Raw genomic sequence first — 25487 nt, 5'->3', positions numbered from 1 at the left:
GCACCTTTAAAGATCATCACAAGGGACGCTGCTCATCTTTGAAGCGGAGAGGTCTCAGCTGTATCAACTTTGATTTCCTCTTACAATAAAAAAAAAATCTCAAAATTAACTTTTCTGCTTTTTCTTCCAGATGACTAACACATCCTCTTTGATCTGCAGCTGTGAGTTCCTATGCCTGCCTGTGCCTCATCTGTTTGGTGAGGGGGGACTTCAAAAAGCTTCGCGCGGCCTTGCAGTAATCACCAAAGCGAGAAATCAACAGTTATATAAGCGCAACACTGAGCTGCGATGCTGTAAATTGAAGAGGTTGGAGTGAGATTTGCTGCCAGAGCTTGCAGCTGAGCTAGTATTGGTGTTCAGACTATTTACAGTCCCTGTCTTTGTGTGTGTGTGTGTGTGTGTGTGTGTGTGTGTGTGTGTGTGTGTGTGTGTGTGTGTGTGTGTGTGTGTGTGTGTGTGTGTGTGTGTGTGTGTGTGTGTGTGTGGGTGTGTGTGTGTGTGTGTGTAGGGGGGTGTTATGGGAGCCGTGAAAAAATAAATCTGCAGTATGATGTCAGCCTGATTTGTTTCACCTCAGCAATGAAAACTTGCCCTGTCGAAAGCAACATAATTTACACATGATTACAGCATGGAGATTCACTGTTAGCTTACACTGGAAAAAAAACCTTTCTATGACTTATTTTTCGGCTGGGAAGACGACATATACAGCACTGCAGTAGATTGTATTGTATTAGGGTTCCTTAGATACTGCACTCTACATTCGAAAACATTTGAAGACAATACACACAGAACCAGTGAAATGAATTTGGAAACAGATTTTCAAGTCTTGAAAAAAACTTAGTAAAATATTAGTCACTTTAGCTGTCCCTGTCAGGCTTCTCCTATGTTCTGCATGACGTAGCCCTAGCAACCCGGAGATTTCGAAAAATAGTAATGTGGTAGTCCTTGTACCTGTGGATAATAAGATAGCTGGCCAACAGTGGTTGTCTGACACACTTCGCCTTGCTCAGTGCTAATACAGTAGTGTATCTTTAATTTCATTAGCCGATAATAAGCTGTCTATGTCTAACACACTCAGCATGGCTGAGTGCTCAGTGAATTAATTGTGTATGTCTGACACACTCTGCATTGTGCAGTGCTGATAGTGTATCTTTAATTGCTTGGTGCTAAAAGAGAATCTTAAATTGCTCAGTGCTAATCGTGTATCTTTTATTGCTCGGTGACAATCGTGTATCTTTAATTACTCAGTGCTAATGGTGTAGCTTTCATTGCTCGGTGCTAATGGTGTAGCTTTCATTGCTCGGTGCTAATCGTGCATCTTTCATTGCTCGGTGCTAATAGTGTATCTTTCATTGCTGGGTGCTAATGGTGTATCTTTCATTGCTCGGTGCTAACCGTGCATCTTTCATTGCTCGGTGCTAATCGTGTATCTTTAATTACTCATTGCTAATAGTGTATCTTTCATTGCTGGGTGCTAATCGTGCATCTTTCATTGCTCGGTGCTACTCACGTGGTCCCACCAGCACTCGGAGAAGTTGGGCAGCTGGTGCTCAAGGCTGTACTCCAGAAACTCAAACATCACGCTGATGATCATGCACATCCACCAGTCCCGGATCATCAGGGTCTAGGAGGACAAACACACACACACACATGCACGCGCACACACGCACACACACACACACACACACACACGGCTCTTATTACGATATTGTATTACATGACAATACACTTAGCAGACACTTCTATCAAAATAGACCTCCAGTGGGGGACACAAATCAACAGTACTTGTACATTGTACTTTTCGATACATATAACAAACATACTTTCAACAAATACTCTTTTTCCAGTGAAACACTGTATATGACAATACAATGATGATGGAAAAAGTGTAATCATGACAAACATATCATTGGGATAGCAGAAGAGAGAGTATGAGTTAGGGGTAGGGGTGGGCGATATGACGATATTAAATCGTGAATCGTGATATTGAGAAAAAGATTGTCTCGAATCTGCCAAAGTGGAGAAATCGTATAGATGGTCTTGCAGTGAGGATGTTTATTATCAGCATCAGAGTGACGTTTTCTCACTTGTGTTGTTGTCTTCACTTTATTCTTTACATTATTGTATTCCAATTGTACACTTTATGAGAGTATCATCAGTGTGTTAACATTTTATTTTTTATTTTTATTTATTTTTGGATGGAAGATCGTGATAAAAAAATCGAAATTGAGATTTCATGTTAAAAAATCGTGATACAACATATTTGCCATATCGCCCACCCCTAGTTAGGGGGTACTCCACTCATGTGCTACTTTTCAGATGGTACACTTGTGAACTTCGGGCATTATGTTTCAGTGCGGAATCAATACGCTATACATGTGGAAACTTCATCACTGAAGTGCACAAGTGCACCACTTGAGATCAAGCACTGGTATGACAAAAAGGCTTAGGGAAGTGTTTCTCAACTTTTTTTTGGTATAGGACCCCATTTTTGCATCCAAAATTCCTGCCAACCCCATTCACATTTTTTTTTTCACGACAAAAATGAAAAAAGAAGGGATAGTGTTCAGAAGAGAATACTAGTAGGATAGGAGAGGGGGGTGTTTGAATATATGCTTACCTTAATGTACCAGCCCAGGAAATGTGCTGGGACAAAACCATCCATCTTGTCCTATAAGAGAGAAGCAAAGAGAAGAGAAGGGCATGTTCAGTTCATTTGCCACTAGAGGCGGGTCACGGATGGTGCCAACAGGAGTTAGATGCCAACAGTACAGTCCACCAAGGGTGCCCATGCCAGCTGTTTAAGAAGGTAGGTCTGCTCACTGCGGAAAAAGCTCCCAAAAATAAACTTTATTAAATTAAAAAAGCAACGTTTCGATCACCCTGGGTCATGTTGCCGTAATTTAATAAAGTTTATTTTTTTGGAGCTTATTCCAGTGTGCAGACCTACCTTATTAAACAGCTGGCATGATACACTTTTAAATTAAATTCAAACAACAAGGTTTTGATCGCCGTGGATCTTCGTCATGCCTGACGTCGCTGCCGTTTTAATTTAATAAAGTTTATTTTTGGTGCTTATTCCGCAGCGTGCAGACCTACCGTCTTCAACTGTCCGACACTTTTGTCTGGCACCTGCAACAAGTGACTGTGGATGTGCGCACCGGCACCGTACCCAAAACAAACGCCCGTGCCAGCTGTGCCCGGGTCACGGCTGGTAACCCAACACATGCCAGCGACACGGACACTGACAACACTATCCACACGCAGGCTCCTGACAGCGTAACAACAGAGGGAGAGGCTGCGCAAAAGGGCAAGGGGGCACGGGACGGGCATTCCACCGCTGGGTAATTCATCGCGGTGTACACACCAGGGCTTGACGTTAACTTTTCTGCTCACCGGCCATTGTGGCTGGTGGTTTTCCTGAGTCACTAGTCTTTTAGGGTCACAAATGAGAATGAATTCTCTTACAAAGGCACTCTAAATTATAATGTTTTTATTAATATGACAAGTCCTACATGGACATATTAAAAACAAGGCCCACGCGTAGCGGGTTGAGTGACTTCTTCAGGGCAGTGAGGTCTAGTCTTTTAGCTTTTTTTAGTTTTGCTGTCAGTTTTTTTCTTTGGAATATTCTTGGGTTCAAAATAATACAAATGTACGCAACTATTGTGATTTGTCACACCAAAGAATAAGTTACCTGTCAAAGTGGCTGGCTAGTGAGACTAAAATTGGTACTAGCCACAGCCACGTTTTTTACTAGCTGGTTGGCAGGTGCCAATGTCAAGCCCTGGTACATACATGTGGAAGAAAGGGATCATTTGGTTGAAACATTTGAACAGTAAAAAGTTATCGAATGGTGTATGTTGGCACTTCAACAATTGAAATGGTCAAAATTGTTTTTGTTTTCCTTTTATCATCCTGAGACACTTTAACAGGAGTACGTGCTCTGTGGAGGAAGGAGGTGTGTGTGTGTGTGTGTGTGTGTGTGTGTGTGTGTGTGTGTGTGTGTGTGTGTGTGTGTGTGTGCGTGTTGGCTGAGTGGTGTTGGAAAGGGTGTCATGTGAATGTGTGCCGTGACGCTTGACTGACTTGAGTACTTGACACACAAACGAGAAGCAGAGATAGAGAGATAGACAGGGGTGTGTGTGTGTGTGTGTGTGTGTGTGTGTGTAGGAGGGAATGTGATACAGTGGAACAGTATGCCACAAGTACAGTATATAGAATGAGCAGGACTGAGATAAATAAAAAAGAAGAAAAGCAGAAAGCAAAACTCTGGATGGAAGCCTTGCCCTCCCACACGAGAACAAAATCAGGCTGACGTGACGCATCTTTCTGCCAGCCAGAAGGGGAAAAAGTCTGCAACCCTTCCCCCAATAGGAACGACACAGCACAGGCAGCAACTCCCGAATGGAGATGGCAGGGGAATACAGGAGTGGAGAAGACACAAGCAGAGGACAGCCAAGACAGATGGCAGGAGACAGATGACAGATGGGGGTGGGAGGAGGGGAGTGGAGGTGTGGTGTGGCTCCCCAGGTGAACTGAGGGAGTCTAGTGCAACCACATGTGCAGTTTGTGCGTGTGTGTGTGTGTGTGTGTGTGTGTGTGTGTGTGTGTGTGTGTGTGTGTGTGTGTGTGTGTGTGTGTGTGTGTGTGTGTGTGTGTGTGTGTGTGTGTGTGTGCTGAGGCTCCCCAGGTAAACTCAGAGAGCCTAGTGCAACCCCACAACTCGTCCATGTGCAGTGTGTGTGTGTGTGTGTGTGTGTGTGTGTGTGTGTGTGTGTGTGTGTGTGTGTGTGTGTGTGTGTGTGTGTGTGTGGTGCATTTGTGTGAGGGGGGTGGTGTGGGGGCGGGGTATGGAAGTGCGCTGAGGGTCCCCAGGTGAGTCCCCAGAGGGAGTCTAGTGCAACCCAACATGAGCAGGGTGTGTGTGAGTGCGTGTCTGTACTCAGGGAGTCTAGTGCAGCCCCACAATCCCCCATGAGCCTCATCACCACACAGCAGGTGAAAACACTGGCACAAGAACAGGAGAAAACACTGGTGCAGGAGCAGGAGGAGGAGGAGGAGGAGGAGGAGGAGGGAGATGAACCACGGGAACTGCGGAGGGAGAAAAACACAACACAAGACCAACACCTCTTCCTTGTTTACACAGACAAGCAGCACCATTCCCAGAAGAGGGTGTGTGTGTGTGTGTGTGTGTGTGTGTGTGTGTGTGTGTGTGTGTGTGTGTGTGTGTGTGTGTGTGTGTGTGTGTGTGTGTGTGTGTGTGTGTGTGTGTGTGGTGGCCCTCCCTGGTGTTGTTTGGGAGCTTGTGTCTGTGTCTCCGCTTCACTTTAAGAAGCTTCATCATTAACTAATTGCGATAATGTTTGAGGCCGCTAGTTGCTGGTTCACCTAAATAAGGAATGCATTAGCACACCTTAGAGTGGCCAAGGGTGGAGGGAAGGTCAACATGCATGCACACACACACGGGGGCACACACACGGGGGCGCACACACACACACACACACACACACACACACACACACACACACGGGAGGTCAACGAATAGTGTGCACGCACGCACGCACAGGCCTACCCCGAGGTTGTGGAAGGGGTCTGTGGTGTTGGCGGCATCATAGATAACAGACACAGACACAGACACACACACACGCACACACACAAGCAACCTTACCCAGAGGTTGTGGAAGGGGTCTGTGTTGTTGGCGGCATCATAAATAAGGCAGTTGCCGCCATAGTCCCTCTCCGGTAAAGGCACGCCCAGCTTGGGGTCGATGTACTTCATGAACTGCCGCCCGTCATGCACCGTCTGGAGGAAGGAGAGGGTACAAAAAGTTGTTGTTCAAAAGCATGCACTAGATCTTACACACGTGTATATCCAGGGCTCTAAATTAACACCAGCCAAGCCAACCGACCAAATGCTGGTGAACTTTCAGTTTGGCTGGTAGAAGAGACCAACTTACCAGCCATTTTGGCCCATTAGTGAGTGTGTGTTTGGCTAGTAAGATGAACATCTTCTAGACATTTTGGTCTGGTTATCAAAGAAGTTAATTTAGAGCTCTGGGCATCTCCATGGCTGCATTTTAAAGCTTGTACTGTATTTTGTTTGGTGTTGTGTGTTGAGGGTTATGAGGAAGCTTCAGGAACAATAAATGATTATATACATTCATACATACAGTCAGTCAAGCTGGAAGCCCTTGCTTTTTTGCCCCGCAAAAGCTGTTGCGGTATTATTTTCGAAGTCAAAGTGACTTTGAAATGAACATTTTTGCATTGTTGCGATTGTACATACAAATCAACATTACAATTGATTCAATTGAACAGTATGGCAATGCTCTGAATTAGCAACGAGCAAATGAGCTACAGAAGTTTACAAAGCTGCTTCATGTTGCCTACCTACAGTGTATGTACAGTTTAGGACAATAGTTTGGACACACCTTCTCATTCAATGCATTCTCCTTAGTTTCGTTGCTATTTACAGTACATTGCAGATTTTTGTGGAGGGCATCAAAACTATGCATTAACACATACATGATGTCCGCTGTCTGTCCACCTGACGTCAACTCGGCACAGCTGATAGTCCCATAAGTTTCTTTTTTTGTAAGTATTGTTTGGGGCTTTACAAGCCTTTATTGTTTCAGTGAAGCGGGAGACAGGAAGTGAGTTGGGAGAGAGAGGTGGGCCAGCAAAGGACTCGGAGCGGGAATCGAACCCGGGTCGGCCGCGTAGTAGACGAGTGCCCTACCCATATCAGCCACGGTAGGGCCTGGTCCCACAATTTTCAACAATGTTATTTTTTCTATTTTCAAGTAAAAACACAAATGAAGAGAATGGATTTAATCAGAAGGTGTATCTAAACTTTTGCCCTGTACTGTAAGCCAGCATTGTGTGTCAAACATTAGCCAAACATTCCACACATACAATCAACAGCAGAGAAAACATTCTATACATTTTCTAGATGTAGGTGACAAGATAGCCGGCTAGGCTACGTTCAGGAAGGCGGCGTACGGTACGGGAACCTACTTTTAAGAGACTAAGAGAGCATATTTAGGCCCCATCTCACGGGACACAAATAGTGAGACAAGTAGGGCAGGAATACTGGTCACGAACAGGCACGTGGTTGACACACATCAGAGTTTCCGCCCAGACTTTATAGTTAAGACGGCCACCTTGGAAAAAAAAGAACACCTCCAAACTTCACCAGGTCCCCTGAAGATATTCAAAATTTGTATTTTTTGAATGCAATTTCAATAGCTGCTATACAAAAAAAAATAAGCCATTTATTTTCCAGATGATTCTGATTATGTAACTTCAGCTAAACCCCCACCCACCTTGCCCAACAAATGCCATGAAACATTGCACAGAAAAAACACACTATGAAAACATTGCATCAGCAACAGCAACAACAACTGTGACATTTTACCTCATTTCCCCCCTCTAAATGTCATTTTGACATCAGCCAAAACTATTTCTCAGCGGACAAAGCTCACAGACAAAAAAGCCCAAAGGGAGGATGATGGCACAGCGAGCGTAGGAGTACAAAGGCGGAGTTCAGTTCAGTGCAGATTGGTCCTCAGAGAGAGAGGAGACAAGCGAAGCGGGGGTCATTAACGAATCCCCTTTCGCTCTCCTTATGCAGATGGGGGGGGGGAGATCATCTGACAAAACCCTCCAAACCCCCCCATGAGGGCAGCCTCATTACCAAGACACTGTGCCTCTTTTATGCCCTCTACTTGTCATTTTTTTGTTCTGGTCATGTTCGGTGGTAATTTGAACACGTTGGGTCGGCGTCTCTCAGCAGGACGTCGTGTTATTCATGTCATGATGAACCGCGCCCTCCAGGTCCCTGGCTACCCACAATGCCATTCAGCATGACAAGTTAGTTAGCACGCAGACACAATAAACACATCTGAGGCGGAGGAGGAGGGGGGGAATTAAGACGTCTCGTCTCGGCCCCCTTTCTGAACGCTACCATCTGTGGCACATTGCATGCATTGCATTCATCCTCGATCCGTCATATGGCTCGTTTGGACATGAGATGTACTGTACTGTAACAGCCGATGGTGAGGTGAGGTGGGGTGATACACAAAGAGAGTCGGGGTCCAGTGGTGAGAGGCCTTTTGTGGCGGGCCCCAAGGGCCCCTTGGGTACCTCATGGTGCCCGACATGAGATGACATGAGGCTGGGTATGAGAAGGGCTGGGGCACACAGGGGCCGACAGGGTAGGGGAAGAAAATGGATTTGGGGGGTGGAAGGGGTCAGTTGTCTCGGGCCGAGGGAGAGAGGGCCCCCAGAATCGGGTCCTAATTACATTGCATAGCATTTATTGGTATGAGGCGGGCCTTTTCAGATGATTTTGTCCTGGGCCAGGCTAAAGCCGTCAGCAGCCCTGGATGGATGGGTGTGTGTCTGTCTGTCTGTCTGCGGCCCTAGAGTCTATCTGTCTGTCTGTCTGTGGCCCTAGAGTCTATCTGTCTGTCTGTGGCCCTAGAGTCTGTCTGTCTGTCTGTCTGTGGCCCTAGAGGCTGTCTGTCTGTCTGTCTGTCTGTCTGTCTGTCTGTCTGTCTGTCTGTGGCCCTAGAGGCTGTCTGTCTGTCTGTCTGTCTGTCTGTCTGTCTGTCTGTCTGTCTGTCTGTCTGTGGCCCTATAGTCTCCACTGTAGTCTCCTGCAGCGCCGCTCCAAAGCCACTCCACACCAAACAAAGGACCCCGTGATTAATAACACACTGCTCCGGTCACAGCACACAGCGACCCGGCCCTTTCTTTCACACACAGAGTGGCCGTCCATGAAGCCTCTTTTGATTTCAGAGAGTGTGTGTGTGTGTGTGTGTGTGTGTGTGTGTGTGTGTGTGTGTGTGCGTGGTTCATTACTTTGATTACAAGGTGATGAATGTTTCTGCTGGAGGGAGGGAGGGATGGAGGGTGAGCGCGCGTGTGTGTGTGTGTATGTGTTCTATGCGCTATGACAGACGATTCACGTTTGTATGTGGGTAGAAGTGTGTGTGTGTGGGTGTGTGTGTGTGTGTATGTGTGTGTGTGTGTGTGTGGGTGTGTGTGTGTGTGTATGTGTGTGTGTTGTCTCACCTGGAAAAGGATGAAGATGAGGAAGAGCTCGTAGACCACGGTGACACACAGCCAGAACCGCCAATATGCTGTCATGGAGGAACACAGGAGAGGAACATATAAGGTCCCAACACACACACACACGCACACGCGCACGCGCACACGCACACACGATCTGGATAACCTTGAGACAGAGCCCCTCATTGTCACACAGACACACAGACACACTTAACATTTTAGTGTTGCCATGGATGCGCCGCTCTTGTGTAAACACACACAAAAAAGACCACATTAAATCTACAGCACCAGGCAACAAATTTCAGCTGACGGCATTTCTGAAGGAAAAAACCCTACTGAGATGCCGTCCTTGGGGCCCACCCCACAACCTCAAGCAAACCAAGAAAAAAAACATCTGAACCCATAGCCTCACCCGCCAGACTAAATGTAAAAACTTTAGTCTGGGCTCGCTTGTATCAGTTAGCTGAAGGTTGTGGGGTGGGACCAAACCATTCTTCTGAATCAAACTGCCTCTGCGCTGCCTTAGCCTTTTTTCCTTAGCCATACAAATTCTGCCGTCAAAGCTCGCCCCACAAAATTCAAACAGGCGAGGGGGTTTGCATTGGGATTGGTGTACTAGGTCTGGTGCCTGTTGTGGCAATCTGACAAAGGAACCGGGCTAGACCAATACGTCAGGGAAAAAAATATGTCTTGGCCGCTAGGCGGGTTCGTCCAGTTCACTAGGCTACCGAACCTGGCTGACTCCTCACAACTCCTGAACAGCGTGGAAGAAGGGATGGGGGAGGAGGAGGGATGGGGGAGGAGGAGGGATGGGACAGGTGTCATTCCATGATAAAATAGACAGTTGTGGACCGTCAAGCAAAATATGTCTTGGCCACTAGGCGGGTTTGTCTAGTTTACGAGGCTACCTAACCTGGCCGACTCCTCACAACTCCTGAACAGCGTGGATGAAGGGATGGGGGAGGAGGGGGATGGATGGGACAGTAGGAGGGATGTGACAGGTGTCATTCCATGTGAAAATAGACAGTTATGGACCTCAGAGACACCGCGGCCCACAGACAAGACGAACAGAGAGATGGGGCTGTCGCTCTGGTTTTTGTGGGTGGGTTGCGGTTGCTACACCTCAGTGATCGCACCTGAGCACCTGGTCTTAGATGTGGTAGTAGGGCTGCACAATTAATCGAAAAATAATCAAAATCGTGATAAAATAGTGAAATCGAACTCATGATTTTAATCGTGATTTAATCGTGGCAATAGTGACCTACTTTTGAGAGCGTCCTTGAAGCCAGAACATACTGACAGGCTGGTGTTTCTGGCCAGAAATCTGTCCACTTAAGTTTCATGCTATTGCCTTTACATCATTTTTACAATTCATTTTATTTTGCTCATCCCGTATGTAATTCATTCTTGGTTATATTTCATCTTGTTATAATTTTCAAAAAAATCTGCAAAAATCAATAATCGTGATTAATAATCGTGATTATGATTTTGCCCAAAATTATCGTGATTATGATTTTTTCCATAATCGTGCAGCCCTATGTGGTAGTCAACGTTCCAACCCTGAGTGTGCTCCTCCTGGGTGTCTTCAATCTATGTGCTTGGGAGTACTTGTCTAGACGTCCACCTCCCTGACATGGGTGCATGCATGGGCACACACGCCCAAAAACACACGTGTGCATCTGAACACGCTGCTGCCCGTTTAGTTATTATAAATCTAATACAGGCTATCCAAACAGGCAGAACAGCACAACACACACACACGCGCACACACGCACGCGCACACGCGCACACACGCACAGTTCGGCCCAAGGGACCTTACATCCTGTAGTAAATTCTTTCCCCCTGTCTCACACCATAATAAGCACCTTTGTGTAACCGTCGCAAGGTGGGTACAACGGAAAGACACCACTCCTTGCTGGAAATGGGCAAAGGAAGAAAGGCAGAGAGAGGGCCGAGAGAGAGAGAGAGAGAGAGACTGGCTTTGCTGGCCAAACCAGTCGAATGACTATTGCGACACCGGTGAACCGCAATGAGCTAAAGGCAAACGAAAGACAGAGAGATAGAAAGACAACAGCAGTGCCTGTGTCACCAAGGGCAACGAGGGCAGTGGGGGCTGGAATCTGCCAGGGGACGTTGCGACACATGCCCAAAATTCCTCTCATTCCAGTCCTACAACATCAGTTTCTGGGGAGGTTGACAAATTTGGGAAATACAAAAACATCTTTCGATCTTCCTCTCCCTCCTTCCTTCCTTCCTTCCTTCCTTCCTTCTCTCCCTGCTCCTGCATTCTCTACCTCCTGCTTTGACACACTCGGAAAAACAAACCTTCACTTTTGTCGTCTCCCTTCCTTCGACCTCAGTCTCTCCTTCTCCCTTTACTCCCTCCGTCTCTTTATCCGTCTCTCTCTCTCTCCCTATTCTTTTCTCCCTCTGTCTCTCTCGCTTTGCCTCCGTCACAGGGTTGGCTACTCATAAGCTACTGCAGCTGCTGGCAAAAACAAACCTTCACTTTTGTCGTCTCCCTTCCCTCGACCTCAGTCTCTCCTTCTCTCTTTACTCCCTCCTTTGCTCTCTCTCTCTCTCTCTCTCTCTCTCTATCTATCTCTCTTTCTCTCTCTCTCTTTACTCTCTCCCGCTCAATCTCTCTCTCTCTTTACTCTCTCTCTCTCTCTCTCTCTCTCTATCTATCTCTCACCGAGTTGGCAACTCATAAGCTACTGCAGCTGCTGCACTGGTGCATCAGGAGAGAGTCGGCACCCTCTCCACCCCCTCTCCATCTCTCTACACCTCTTTCATAATCTCACTCCTTCTTTACTCCCTCCTTTGCTATCTCTCCCTCTCTCTCGTTTTGCCTCCGTCACCCTAGTTGGCTACTCATAAGCTACTGCAGCTGAAGCTGCTGCACTGGTGCATCATCAGGAGAGCGTCGGCAGCACATGGCAATGGCCCAGTTTCTGCAACCAGGGCCGCTGACAGATTTTGCTGGGCCCGGGACAAAGTCATCTGAGAGGGCCCCCTGCCCAATGCAAACAATGTAGTGGGGTCCCAATTCTGGGTCCTCTATCTCCCTGGGCCCGAGACAACATAGCCCTTTGTCCCCCCCCCTGTCGGTTGGCCTGTCTGCAACCAAGCACAATCCTCCTCCTGCTGCTGCTGCTGCTGCTGCTGCTGGATCCCTTTCAGCTGAGGTAGCTCCACAAGACACCGCAGCCTCAATTGCTCTCATCCACCCCCTCTCCATCTCTCTTGCTCTCTCTCTCTCCATCTCTCTCGCTCTCTCTTTCTACATCACTCTTACATATTCTCACTCACTTCTGCTCTCTCTTTCTACATCACTCTTACATATTCTCACTCACTTCTGCTCTCTCTCTCGCTCTCTCTACATCACTCTTACATATTCTCACTCACTTCTGCTCTCTCTCTCGCTCCATCTCTCTCGCTCTCTCTCTCTACATCACTCTTACATATTCTCACTCACTTCTGCTCTCTCTCTCCATCTCTCTCTCTCTCTCTCTCTCCATCTCTCTCTCTACATCACTCTTACATTCTCTCTGAGTGGTTGCTTAAATGCCTTTGCATGGATTATCAGTTAAAAAAAATACCACTTACAACTGCTGCTGGTGTGTGTGTGCGTGTGTGTGTGTGTGTGTGTGTGTGTGTGTGTGTGTGTGTGTGTGTGTGTGTGTGTGTGTGTGTGTGTGTGTGTGTGTGTGTGTGTGTGTGTAGGTAATGGCCTGACATTATCTAGTAGTGTATCTCCCAGAGACAGAGGGAATATGGGTGGGTCAAAGGTCAACTGCACCAGGAGTTTGAAACATGGTAGATGTGTGCCGTCCTGAATGGGTCTACAGTTAAAGAAGAGAGACAGCTCTTTCCAGTGGCTTCAGAGCCGTACCGGTATTAGTCTATTAAAAGGCAGTGTGGGCCATTTTTGGTTCACTGGCAAGAGCCCTCACTTCCCAATCTGGAGTTGCTGTTAGCTCATGGCAGGGGCATGGCAAGAATCTCAGAGAAAAAGTCAAGTGAGTCTAGCTAAAATCATATATTTTCTTCTGTCTTAGTCAAATTCCTTGGGGGCTTCTCGTTGAGCACTCCGTAGCCAGGCCGTGCCCTCCTAGTGAAGCAACACCTCCAGTGTTGCTACTAGTCAACTGATCAAAGCAATGCAATTACTTTCTTAGGTCCCAAACAAAAAACGGGAACTCCTCCCACTTTGTCGGGAAGCAAAAAACCAGTAGCAAACCAAGGGAGACTTGTCCATCATGCCGTTTGGGAAATGGTAATTGTTATGCTCTTGGTCAGACCAAGTGTCGAAGAGATTTGAAAGTCAATGATAATCAGGCTAGGCACTCCGTGTGATTGACCACCATGTGGGTACAGAACACACTCCAGCCTACCCATTAGCTACACCAAAGAGGTTGGATATATAATGAGAGGAATCGAAACACGCCCACTCAATGCAAAAGCGTGTGCTCAAAATGTGGTCTCCTAAGGGGGCGTTGTCCCTCCTTCTTCTTCTCTTTTTGTGGTGTTTGCACAAGACGTGCGCTATCGCCATCTACAGCGCTAAGGGGACTCCATTTATTCTCTACCTCAAGACTACGAAGGTCTCCTAATCGAAGGTCTCCTAAAGGGGCGTTCACCCGACGTAAAGTGGATACCGGAAAAGAACCCGCCTGCTTTATCTCACTCTCATATACGATTCTCTGGCTACACCCTATGTGAATAACCGGGTGGCACCACGCAATGAGTGCCATGTGCATTACGCCCCTTTTTGGGGGATAACATTGCGGGACAAGCCAAGGCAAGGCAAGGCCCTGTTGGTGTAGGGAACTAAGTAGCCGTATGTTAAAATGAAATAAAGTATTTTTGGAGTTAATACCCAGTGTGCGGACCGCTTCATCACACTACCTACCACTTTTTGTCTGGCACCTGGATTAATACTTGTGGATGCGCGCACCCTACTTCCAAACACAAAGAAGCGGGAGCCAAGGACATGTAGACTAGCGATGTTTGCGTTCAACATGCCGAAGACGTATTGTGTAGTCGGCTGTTCGAATAATGTAGCCAAACAAAGTCAATAAACAAAGCTACAAAGCTACAGACACATTACAATCTACTCCTTGTATTGAAGGCAGTTTGAACAATCCTCTCATTGCCCCTACCGTTGTGAAAATGAAGAACATAATAGCACAGACCATGTGATCCCGGCGGAGCAAAAATCAAAACTATCTGCGGAGATCTCTTTGCGACAGGCTGCAGAGAGAGCATACACAGCCCTGAATATCCCTCTTGCAGGTTGCAGTGCTCCTACTGTACCTGGGTGTGGTCTAGTGAAGGGTCCATCCTTAGCTTGGGTCACCCCAAAGCACAGGAACACCAAGATGCTGGCAATGATGCCTCTGCAAAGCAAAGAACAGACCAGGGAGACAAGTCAGATACACATGAAACATCACTATGAAGAGTGAAGAGCATCGATTATCACAGAGTGTGAATAAGTTTAGATACAGCCACTATTCAAATTATTGACGGTAATTACTAAACTCCTCAAATACATAATAACAATGTAACATGATTCATAAATACTTGATAACGTGCGAGTGTGTGTCTGAACATACACTCACCGGCCACTTAATTAGGAACACCTCTCTACTGCTGGGTTGGACCTAGCCTCGCGCGCCATCCTACGTATTTCCGCCAAGACACTTGGCTCCGCACTACGTTTGAACTGCATAAGATCATTCTCGACCATGTGCACAAATGCATTAAGTTGCCACCATGTCATTGGCTGATCAGGAATTTGCCTCAATGAACAGCTGTAACAGGTGTTCCTAATGAAGTGGCCGTTGAGTATATTATGAATGCTACAGGGTCAAAGACGTCTTTGTCATTCAGTGTTACGGACACCTTCAGCCGACTGTAACTGCAAAAAAATATGATTTTTAAATAGTTTCAAGTGAATGGATGACAGCCGAGGCTTTCACGAATTCCCTGTAACAATAAATAAAAAGAGTCATGTTTTTACAGTTACAGTCAGCAGAAGGCATCCGTTACACTGAATGACAATGCCATTTTGCACGTCTTTGACCCTACAGCAACGGTCATCATGTTTACAGGAAATTGGTTAAAGTAGGAACAATGAAAGATGTATGTGGGAGTTACTGTATGGATGCTTTCAGGGGTCGAGGCTGAGACCTCTTTATCCTCTTAACCACAGAGCTGTCAACATTAGCTCTGGTATGAGGTCAAGACGGTGAGTGAACAACATCAAAGTCCACTGTGTGTGTCACGGACCAAGACAAGGAGAGATAAAAGGAGAGAGAGCAGGAGGGGGAGGGGGAGGGGGCGGAGGAGGAAAAGACAGAGAGAGATGGTAGTAATGGCAAGTTGGAGGATTAGTTCAGGTGAGGTCAGGACAGCAGACAGAGGGTGGGGGTGGGGGTGGGGTGAAAGCACTGGGCCCGTCGTGGTGTAATCCTGGGTTACGCTGACCCAAGAAAATCCTGATTAGCAGAGATGGTGCACACACACACACACACACACACACACACACACACACACACACACACACACACACACACACACACACACACACACACACACACACACACACACACACAAACACAAACACAGAGACAGGCCCTAACCACCCCCACAGGCCACCCACCACCACCACCACATAGCTATTTATAAAGGTGGGATACACCATCGCACTGTACACGTTCTCCTGGCTACGAAGATCCACCCTTGCCCCCCCGCCCCCACTCATACCACTAAGTGGATCTACATGTTTTTCCCATGCCAAAGAGGCTACAGGCAGGGGGGATAGGAGTGGATACTATGCTCTTACACAAAGTGAGCACAAAAAGAAAAACAAAACATAGACTAAAAGTAGACACTGCTGTGCAAGCAATATCTATTGATGATAAATGTTCAAGGATTTTTTTCCCCACAATAAAAACACATCATCGGAAGTTCGGAACAGAAATTTTCAGCAGTCAATGACGACATTACAGTTTATGCATCGCACGCTGACAGCATGTAACATTTTTACTGATTAAAATACATATACAGTATTAGCCCGTACGTCAGGGGTGGGGAACCTACTGCATGTCTCGAGTTTACAGCCCTTGAGGCCGTCATATCCGCCCACCGACATATTTTTAATGTTATGCAGTTTCACATGAAATATGACATGACATTAACGGCCTTTCAGCACCACTTGGCACCACATGGTAATCGTGTGCGTGCATGCATGTGTATATACATACCATATGCAGCGTCTGAATATGCGTGCATTTGGTGTGTGTGCAATTGTGTGGTAAGTGGTGCGTGTTATTGTGATCATAAGTGTGTATGCACATGTGTGTTCGTGTGCGTAGGTGTGTGTGAGTACATATTTGTATTAATGTATGCATGCACATGTGTGCGTGTGTGTCTGTCTGTCTGTCTGTCTGTGTGTGTGCGTGTGCGTGTGCGTGTGACGTGTTTGCGTGCGTGCGTGCGTGCGCTGACCTTTTGGTGTTGAAGGCGGTATCGTGTGGCGTCTCCTCCAGCAGGGTGACGTAGACCAGAGCACAGGTGAGGATGAAGAGCACGGTGACGGTGTGGGCTCTCCTGTGGAAACAGAGCACAGGTGAGGATGACGAGCACGGTGACGGTGAAGAGCAGAGTGAGGATGAAGAGCAGAGTGAGGATGAAGGGCATAGTGAGGGTGTGTGTGACAGAGAGAGAGAGAGAGAGAAAGAGACAGAGAGAGACAGAGAGAGAGAGAGAGAGAGGCAGAGAGAGAGAGAGAGAGAGAGAGAGAGAGAGAGAGAGAGAGAGAGAGAGAGAGAGCGAGAGAGAGAGAGAGAAAGAGACACACAGAGATAGAGAGAGAGACACAGAGACAGAGATAGAGAGACAGAGAGAGAGAGAGAGAGAGGTGCACAGGAGCAGAGAGCAAGGGAAGCAGATGGACCAACAGTCAGGTGATGCAACACACACACACACACACACACACACACACACACACACACACACACACACACACACACACACACACACACACACACACACACACACACACACACACACACACACACACACACACACACCTCATTTCATTAACTCTTTATTTAATTAGGCGGAACAGGGGATGCCCTTCTAGCCACGTACACACTTTCCTCACTTCCACCCTTTCTTAACCTCGAAAGCAGATGGTGGATAACAGTTTTGCGAAGAGAACCTTTATTTCTAGAACTATTCAGTAGTAGACTATTATAATCCAAGGAAATGACTCCCAAATTATACCTGTTATGCCTCAAGTGAAATCCATCCACAGCTGTTGATACACATGCTGAGAATGTTATGGCTATCTACGCCTGAGCCCAACTAGGAAACTCCAACTCCCATTGTCATTGTGACACAGCACAAGTGTTCACTGCACACTACACACAACGAAATTGCATTTATGCCTCACCCGTGCAAGTGGGCAGCCCCCAATAGTGCTCCAACGGAGCAGAGCAGCGGGACGGTACCATGCTCAGGGTACCCCAGTCATGGAGGAGGATGGGGGAGAGCATTGGTTAATCCCCCCCCCACACACACACACCCAACAACCCCTTCCTGCTTACCCATGACTGCCCTACTCATTACTGCAGTGATGTCTACAGTTATTTGTGAGGTTTTTTTCCCGCTGGCTACTTGCTCTCCATTTTCATGTACCATGCCAGTGACATTATAGAATGTTTAACTCAGTAAAACACGGCCCCTGTTATACATCAGCTGTTACCAAAATGGCAATGACCAAGTCGTAATGTATTACTAAAGCCCCTGTGCACCTGTGACATAGTGGTGTACTTTGGTAGTTACGTTTTTTCACTGACCATTTCAATGTTCCAGGGGCAGAACGGCATTCTGTTAAGGGCTACAAACTTACAACAGAATGTGTTGCAAATATGAACTGATGATTGTGCCAATTGGGTCATCTTGCTGACTGAAGACTTGAGCGAGTTTGACGAATCAGCTAGTTCAGCAGGTGGATGAAGCAAGTAGGCATTGAATGGCGTCCGCTACCTAAGGTCTTACAGTCCCAACTTCATGAACTACCATACACACAGAGTAACGGCACTTACTACATCTACTATTCAGGATAGAGCTGAGGTAAATCAATACCCTTTCAGCATAACAACCTAATGGACATGTAGATCCGAGTCAGGCCATCAAGCCAAGACAGTATCTGTATATTTATGGGATGCAGAAAAATCCAGCTTGGACTATGACTGTCCCTATGACAAGCCCAGATCAAGATTTACAGTACACTGTAATGAAATTCAGTGTGCATTAATTCATTTATTTCATAGGCCTACAGATTCATGCCACTGTGGTGATGCAATCTACTACGGAGACTTGCTACCATGCACACAAAGGCTCTACGTAGCTGGTGTCCTGTACCTGCCGCCACAGGGGAACTTGTTCATCTAGTATCGAGCAGGACCTAGTCCCTGTACAGCCACTGTTACCTGACAACATAAACAGGCAAATGGAAGAAGGGAGAGAGGGAGCAGCAGACGCCCGTCTTTAGGTGGCCCGGCCGCACCTAGCCTACACTCGTAGCAGGACACAGGTTAGGACAGGACTTCAAGCAGTGCAAGATATTATTAGAGGCCAAGTATCTGATCACTGAGCTTTAGTAATGCTCAGACATCTGTGGATGAATGGTCAATGACAAACAGAGGTGAAAGTACCGTAGGCTTCACATCTCTACTCTTCTGGTCTTTTGTCCAGAAGATAGATCCCAATACACCACTAAAGGCATGGCAATCGAGTTTGACACAAACTTGGAGCAGAACCAACACAATTTCCAAAGGGTCATAAGGAGAAACCCTCATGTCATCATCTGACAGCTTATGTCCACGCTGCTGCCACATCTTACCAGAAAAATGTGTTGGTCCCATCGTCGTACACCTCGCTCTCAGTTATCCTTCGAGACAGGTTTTCTTTAGACGTCTGTTTACCCGATTTAGACTTGCTGGCAGCCGCCGGGGTGTGCGATGCCTCGTGAGAAGCGGAGGACGGTGGCTGATCCAATGACCCGTTGTTGACCTGGTCCTCCGGTGTCGCGGCGGGTCTTCCGGCGACAAAAGCCATAGCACCTCTCTTCGAGTCGGGTTTCGCCATCGCCAGCTAAGCTGACACAGGGCTCAGGAGCTGCCAACAGCCAACAACTTCGTTCTGTTAGTGATTTGGAGGACGAGCCATTTGCTACAGTATGCTACTAACTTACCCCGCCCGTAGGATATGTCGAGGCTATTTAAATGCCATTCTCCAAAATGCAAGACACAACGACACACAACTTGAGAATCGCATTATATAACCTGTCATTTGCTAACATATGGACCTAGACAGAAGACAGTGAAGGATGCTATTACAATAGGTCAAAATGTATAGGCGTATGGCTAAAAAAATATTACACGAACGTGTCGATGACAAGACATTTTAAATGGTAAGATCTAGAGAACACACTGACATCACTGTATCTCCATGCGTAGGCCTACTTGTCAACAAAAAAAACTATCACCACCTTGCTGTCTGAATAAATACCACCTTAAAATGCTCTGAAAAAAGAGGGATAAGAAACATTGTAGCCAACTCACCACTTCACACGAATCCAACAGACGCAGCTGAGCACTGAGTGTTACAAATGTTTCCAGTCATCAATCCAAAGTGGCTTGTCCTGCGTTGCATGTAAACTGAGATACCTCTCAAGGTAACTGCTTCCCCGCGTAAATCGTGTCGTTGTAGTCTCTGTTACAACACCTCCCTCCACTTATTAAACCACGAATCTGAAGGTTGAAACACGGCTTGTGGCACTCACTTGATAAGTCACTTCCTCACAAACGTATGGACCGCGTATCCATTGTAGAATTCGTCTCCAGTACTTGGAATCTCGGAAGTTGGTATTCTATTTTACTGACATACAATGTAGCTAGCTAAGTTACAACCATACAACTGCGAGTTAGTTAGCATTAGACAGTTCAATATGCTAACGGCAGAGAACGCATGCGACTGGCATGCCCTACGATTATTTGTGTCCACTTCTACAATCTTCCGACTTTGGAAAATAATTTATAATGTAGTCTGGTGGACGGCGAACAGTGGAACTGGATACTACCAGGCTCACTTCAGAACATTGCAGTTGCAGCAACGCGCTAGAGTGTACATGTGAGACATCCTACTGTTGCCAGGGCTGATAATTTGCTGTCATTCATGAATAAAATCTTGAGGTCGCTTGAATGTCGTCACTTCCGTTGCTACAAAGTGTCCCATCTTGGAACAGACCTGCTGCAGAGAAAAATCCGATGAGACTTTACGCACGCATTACGCAGAGCATAATGCAGCTCTACAATTTTAGTATACAGCGTTTCTATATTCGTATAGCATGTTTGGTTCCTGTGGATAATTAACTTTGCCGTCTAGGCGTAAACTGTTAGATATGTCATAGGCTACGATATATTTCTGTTGTCTGTAAGCTGTGATTTGTCTTTGAACTTTTGTTTCCAAGCAAAACTGGTTAGATAGGGTACTGTACCTTTAAGTGGGCGTTTCTCGGCATCGTACCACCCTTGCATAATAAGGGAATAGAGTTCTTCAGCGGAAGCGGAAGCATGTAGTAGATTGTAGTCTTTCATGTTAGCATTTAAGGACGTCCTGGTTCCTATCGGCTTCCGGCCTCCATTGGGAATGAATAGGGGTAAATTTCAAATAAGCTCCGAGTGCAAGCACGCGCTTAGCGAACCCCCGCAAACTGTCGAGGGTGTTAAAAATAGGCTGTAGGTATGATATGGTTGATCATTTTGTGTCAAACTTCGACATAAATACGATGTTGCGTCCATATGCTAAACCCGGAAGCTTTTGGCAACTACAGAAGCAGCGCCTGTATCTAACGGCATGTACGTGCGGATGGCTGTACCCATGGCAACCAAAGGAAAGTATGTAGTTCGGAAGTTTTAATGATCAGAAAGGGGTTAGCAATATTGAATTATAATCGTCATGATTTAACATGTGAATACACCAACATGATGATACGATCCGTTCCACTAATGAGAAAGGGATGCGGGGACACGCTAATGTTCGTTGTTGCCGTGCAACTTATATTTTTGCCAAACCTGAATCTCTATGGCGTTTTGCAATGTAAAAAATCGCCATGGAACCGGTAGTCCAAACGCCGCATACAAGTTGACGTCAACGCTGAAGAGCTCTATACCAAACCGTCTACCAGATCAATTATTTAATTTAGGTCATGTACAAATGAAACATGTGATACGTTAACTAAAAGAAAGAGCCCAAAAAGTCGTGTCACTCACAGTCACTTGTCAATCAAAATAAATGAAAAGTTTTGGCACGCTTTGCTCATTTATAGTATCTTAGAAGTTCTGAGTGATGGACCTAGACTTTAGCAATTAGATGTAGATTACGGAATGATAGCCTATGACTACACATTAGATGTGGCAGTCAGAATTATGGCACGTTCATGAAGACAAGTGCAACTGCCTATCCTTCAAGATTCTGAAATAGGCCTACGGTTCTAGGCTTCTACAGATTTTTCAAAGGGCGATTAAATGCATAGATCCCACATACACAATTAAATGTTATCTCCTTAATAGTTTAAGGGGCAGCCGTGGCCTGGCCTAGTGGTTAGAGAGTTGGTCTTTCAATCTAGGGGTTGCAAGTTCAAATCCCCCCTGACCTCTCCCTTCATCTCCATCCATGGCTGAAGTTCCCTTGAGCAAGGCACCTAACCCCACGTTGCTCCAGGGACTGTAACCAATACCCTGAAAAATAATAACTCAAAGTTGCTTTGAATAAATGAAAGCGTCAGCTAAGTGCAATGTAATGTAACAAAAAAAACACAACATTTAATTTGGCATACATTATTTATGCATTTTCAAATTATTATTATTATTTAATTAACGGTAGGAATAGGCTAGCCAATATGAGAATGCTTCAAAGCTAAGTAGGCCTATGCACACATCTTAAATTCTCAGCACATTTTCTGGACTGGAAAACGCTGAACAAGCACCAACATGCAATGGATGCAAAATATACTGTACATCTGCCTTCTATCAGGATTGGTCATATACCAGAGACACCAGAGATTGAAGGTTTTGCCCATACCAATACCTGGGTAACTGAGTGATGCTGCAGTTGGTTAACTCTTCAGATGAACCCTCTACTCCCTCTACTTGAGCCTGGACGTCACTGCAGCCGGTTAAGCATCATCACCATTGAAAGAAAGTAAAAAGACCCACTGGGAAACTCCCATTGTCATTGTGATACAGCACTCCACACAGCACAATTGCATTTATGCCTCACCCATGCAGAGTGTAGGGTAAGGCGGGCAGATCCAAGAGAAAAACATCAGCAAGGGTCAATTTTTATTTTTTTATCGTACGCACTATGCAAAAGAAATAGTGAAACCAATGGAAGCAGTGCAGCATGAAGGTACCATGCAGGGTACCACAGTCATGGAGGAGGATGGGGGACACAAGAGAACCATGCAGGGTACCACAGTCATGGAGGAGGATGGGGGACACAAGAGAACCATGCAGGGTACCACAGTCATGGAGGAGGATGGGGAGAGCTGTGGATAATCACTTCCTCCACCAACCTACCGAGCTGGAAATCTTACTGGAACCCCTTGGACTACAATGCTGTTTCCCTTAACCTCAAGTGTTGCAAAGGGCGTGCTCAACTTCTGGAGTAAAATAAATAACTTTGGGGGCGCGAAAAAGACAAATCTAATGAGTCTCATTATTTATTTATTAGACACCAACAAGTCCTAAGCTCACCCATGACATCAACCTCAGCATGAAGGCCTTCTCTACGTACTCTCTTACTCCTTGGTATGCCATCCATATGCCTTTATTGTTCAGGACTGTAAAAGAGATGACATGAAACGAGTCATGGAGAGAGAAGTGGGGTAGAGTTGGTAAATTTGCACAGCCCCCAACCGTTGGTCCCCATGGGTACCGCACATACTGTATGTGGTATGGGAGCTCTCACTGTACTTAAGCATTCCCAACCAGGGCTGGACTGGCCATCTGGCTTAACAGGCATTTCCCGGTGGACCCTGCATGGGCCCCTATTTTCAGAAACATTTTAACATTTCTGAAAATAGGGGCCCACTAGGGTGCAGGGTCCAGCGGTCAGTCATTTCCATGCCGCTAATTATGAGGGAGCCCTTTAACCCCTTAAGACACGGCATTATAAATGAGCTGTTACCAGAATGGCAATGACCAAGTCGTAATGTATTACTAAAGGCCCTGTGCACTGTCATAGTAGTGTAGTACTATAGTAGTTAACTTTCAATGTCTATTACAGCGTGCCACAGGAGGTACGGCGTGCATTAAGGGACTACGCCAAAAGTGTCCGGGTCCTATTTCTCCCCCAGGCCAGCCCTGTTCCTAACCCTCTACTGCAGCAGTATGCTAGTCTGTATCGTCTCAATGTTTGTCCTCCGTTTGCATCTCCCATCGTCATACTTCAAGTCTGGCCTTCACTGACGTCTCCAAAAGATGAGAGAAGTAGTAGGTTAAAGCCCACACAATCACATCCAAACGTCTTACCAGGAGGCAGGACAAGCAAATAACCAGATGGAAAGATGGAAGATGGAAAAAGTCTGCTTCAACCAGGATTTTTTTTCCGCTCCCACCCATTTTTTTTCTGTGATGTTTTGGGTTTTCAAAAAAATAAGTCTTTGAAGAAAAATCCCTCTTGAAGTGAACTTTTTTCTTTTTATCAAAAAGATGAGAGGACAAGGGCGGAGGAGGGAGCCCAAGAATGATGCCAAAGAAGAGAAGTGAGGCTGCATGTGGTGCTTGATTCCTCTGTCCTCCCTTGATGCCTCCTGTGATTCCTCCGTGACACAAGGGCATGAGGACAGATGCACTATGTAATAAATTATCATTTCATTAATTCAATTTCACCCTGGAATCAATAAATGATGCTCTACTCTACTAATATAATGTACTCAGAGATGGCAAAAGTAAAAGTAAAATTGTGCTATAGTCTCCTAGCCCGGCAGGCCACACCATTCATTTTGAATTACGCATAATATAATATGTCATGAACGTCAACGATGGTCAGCGATTAATCAGAGCAGGTCCACTTATTTCAGACCAGATCTGAGCTCACTCCTCCCACCTAAGCACTCCAGGGCATCGAGGATCCAGACCAAAGATGAATTACGAAGTAATTAATGTGGTCCAGTACTTGTAAAACCGGGCTAATAGTTTCCTTCCAATACTGGTGACTTCACCAAGTAACTGATCTACAGTTACTGTAGACTACCTGTCTTACAATCAGATTTTGAGCTTGTTCGGTCAAATTTGTAGCAGTTATCATCATCATCATCATCATCATTATCATTATCATTATTATTATTATCATTATTCTTTTCTTTTTTCCAGTAAAAACACAGTCTATCTACCTCAGTAGGTACAGTGGAATAGCTGGTGTAACAACTGTGTAGTATCATATAATGGCGGTGTAACTACAGTATACCATGAATTTACTTTTTGACACTTCTAAATGTTCCCTATGCTTACATGGCACAGTTACTTGAGTTGGCCGTGCTAGAATGCGTTTTAAGGAGTGTCCCATTTCACCGTTGGGATTTCCCACCTACTATATTGAGCAAAGGTGTTTCTACACTTCACTCTCCCAGCTATCTACTTTTGGCACTGAGGTGGCTTGGCCTGGCCAGCCAGCACGCTGCACGTAGAGAACCTGCTGTGATTACATGTTGGAACATAGAGACAGTTTCCTTACATAGCCTTCACATTTGATCTGAAATGGTACAGGCCATACAGGGTGGACCATAGACCATGTCAGATTAGCAAACATATTTATTACACACATTATCAAATTGCTTTATTAAAAACATATATATTGCCATGCTCCATTGCTGATCCGTGTAATGTAGACTTAAAAAAAAAAAAAAACATTTTAAAAATGTATGCAATTTTGGTTTTGATGGCTTTGAACACACATTACACACATTGAGAAGAGCAATAATGAGTTTTAGGGGAAAACACACACAAAAATTAACTGTTCTTTTTTTCTTTTCTTTTTTAAAGGTAGTTGGGGATAATAGCTACATTTACAGAACTGTACTGTTTTGCATTGAGTGAGAATCAGGGGTGACAAATGGGCCAGTCTAATTTCAAAGCCTAAGGTTATGACTGGTAGCCAGTGGCTTTATGGTGGTTTTATGGCTGTGAAGGGGTGCACTAGTGCCACCTGTTATTTACCATTCCCCTCTCTGGCTCTGATGACACCGGAACAAACACTTTTTCTAAAGCCACTGAGGATAAATCAAAACAACTCCCAGAATTAAGAGTCTTGCTTATTATCCAATATGC

General features: G+C 45.8%; 1 protein-coding gene across 2 annotated transcripts in view; it reads right to left on the bottom strand.

The window, feature by feature from the left end:
- Window positions 1–20317, bottom strand: part of ptdss2 (phosphatidylserine synthase 2) — a 33431-nt gene extending 13114 nt beyond the window's left edge. Inside the window, exons 1-8 of one of the 2 annotated variants that reach the window (XM_063196783.1) lie at window positions 19719–20317; window positions 18998–19289; window positions 16594–16695; window positions 14398–14480; window positions 9082–9149; window positions 5672–5806; window positions 2621–2671; window positions 1511–1624 (exon numbers count right to left, since the gene is read on the bottom strand). In XM_063196783.1, coding sequence (XP_063052853.1) covers window positions 1511–1624; window positions 2621–2671; window positions 5672–5806; window positions 9082–9149; window positions 14398–14480; window positions 16594–16695; window positions 18998–19242 — 798 coding nt within the window. In that variant the 5' untranslated portion in view covers window positions 19243–19289; window positions 19719–20317. The remainder of the gene's footprint in view (window positions 1–1510; window positions 1625–2620; window positions 2672–5671; window positions 5807–9081; window positions 9150–14397; window positions 14481–16593; window positions 16696–18997; window positions 19290–19718) is intronic. The other variant, XM_063196782.1, reaches the window with a different exon arrangement.
- Window positions 20318–25487: the final 5170 nt, after the last annotated feature.

This window comes from Engraulis encrasicolus, chromosome 4, assembly GCF_034702125.1.
Source record: "Engraulis encrasicolus isolate BLACKSEA-1 chromosome 4, IST_EnEncr_1.0, whole genome shotgun sequence".
In the NCBI taxonomy this organism is placed as follows: Eukaryota; Metazoa; Chordata; class Actinopteri; order Clupeiformes; family Engraulidae; genus Engraulis; species Engraulis encrasicolus.
This window is presented reverse-complemented; position numbering and strand designations above follow the sequence as displayed.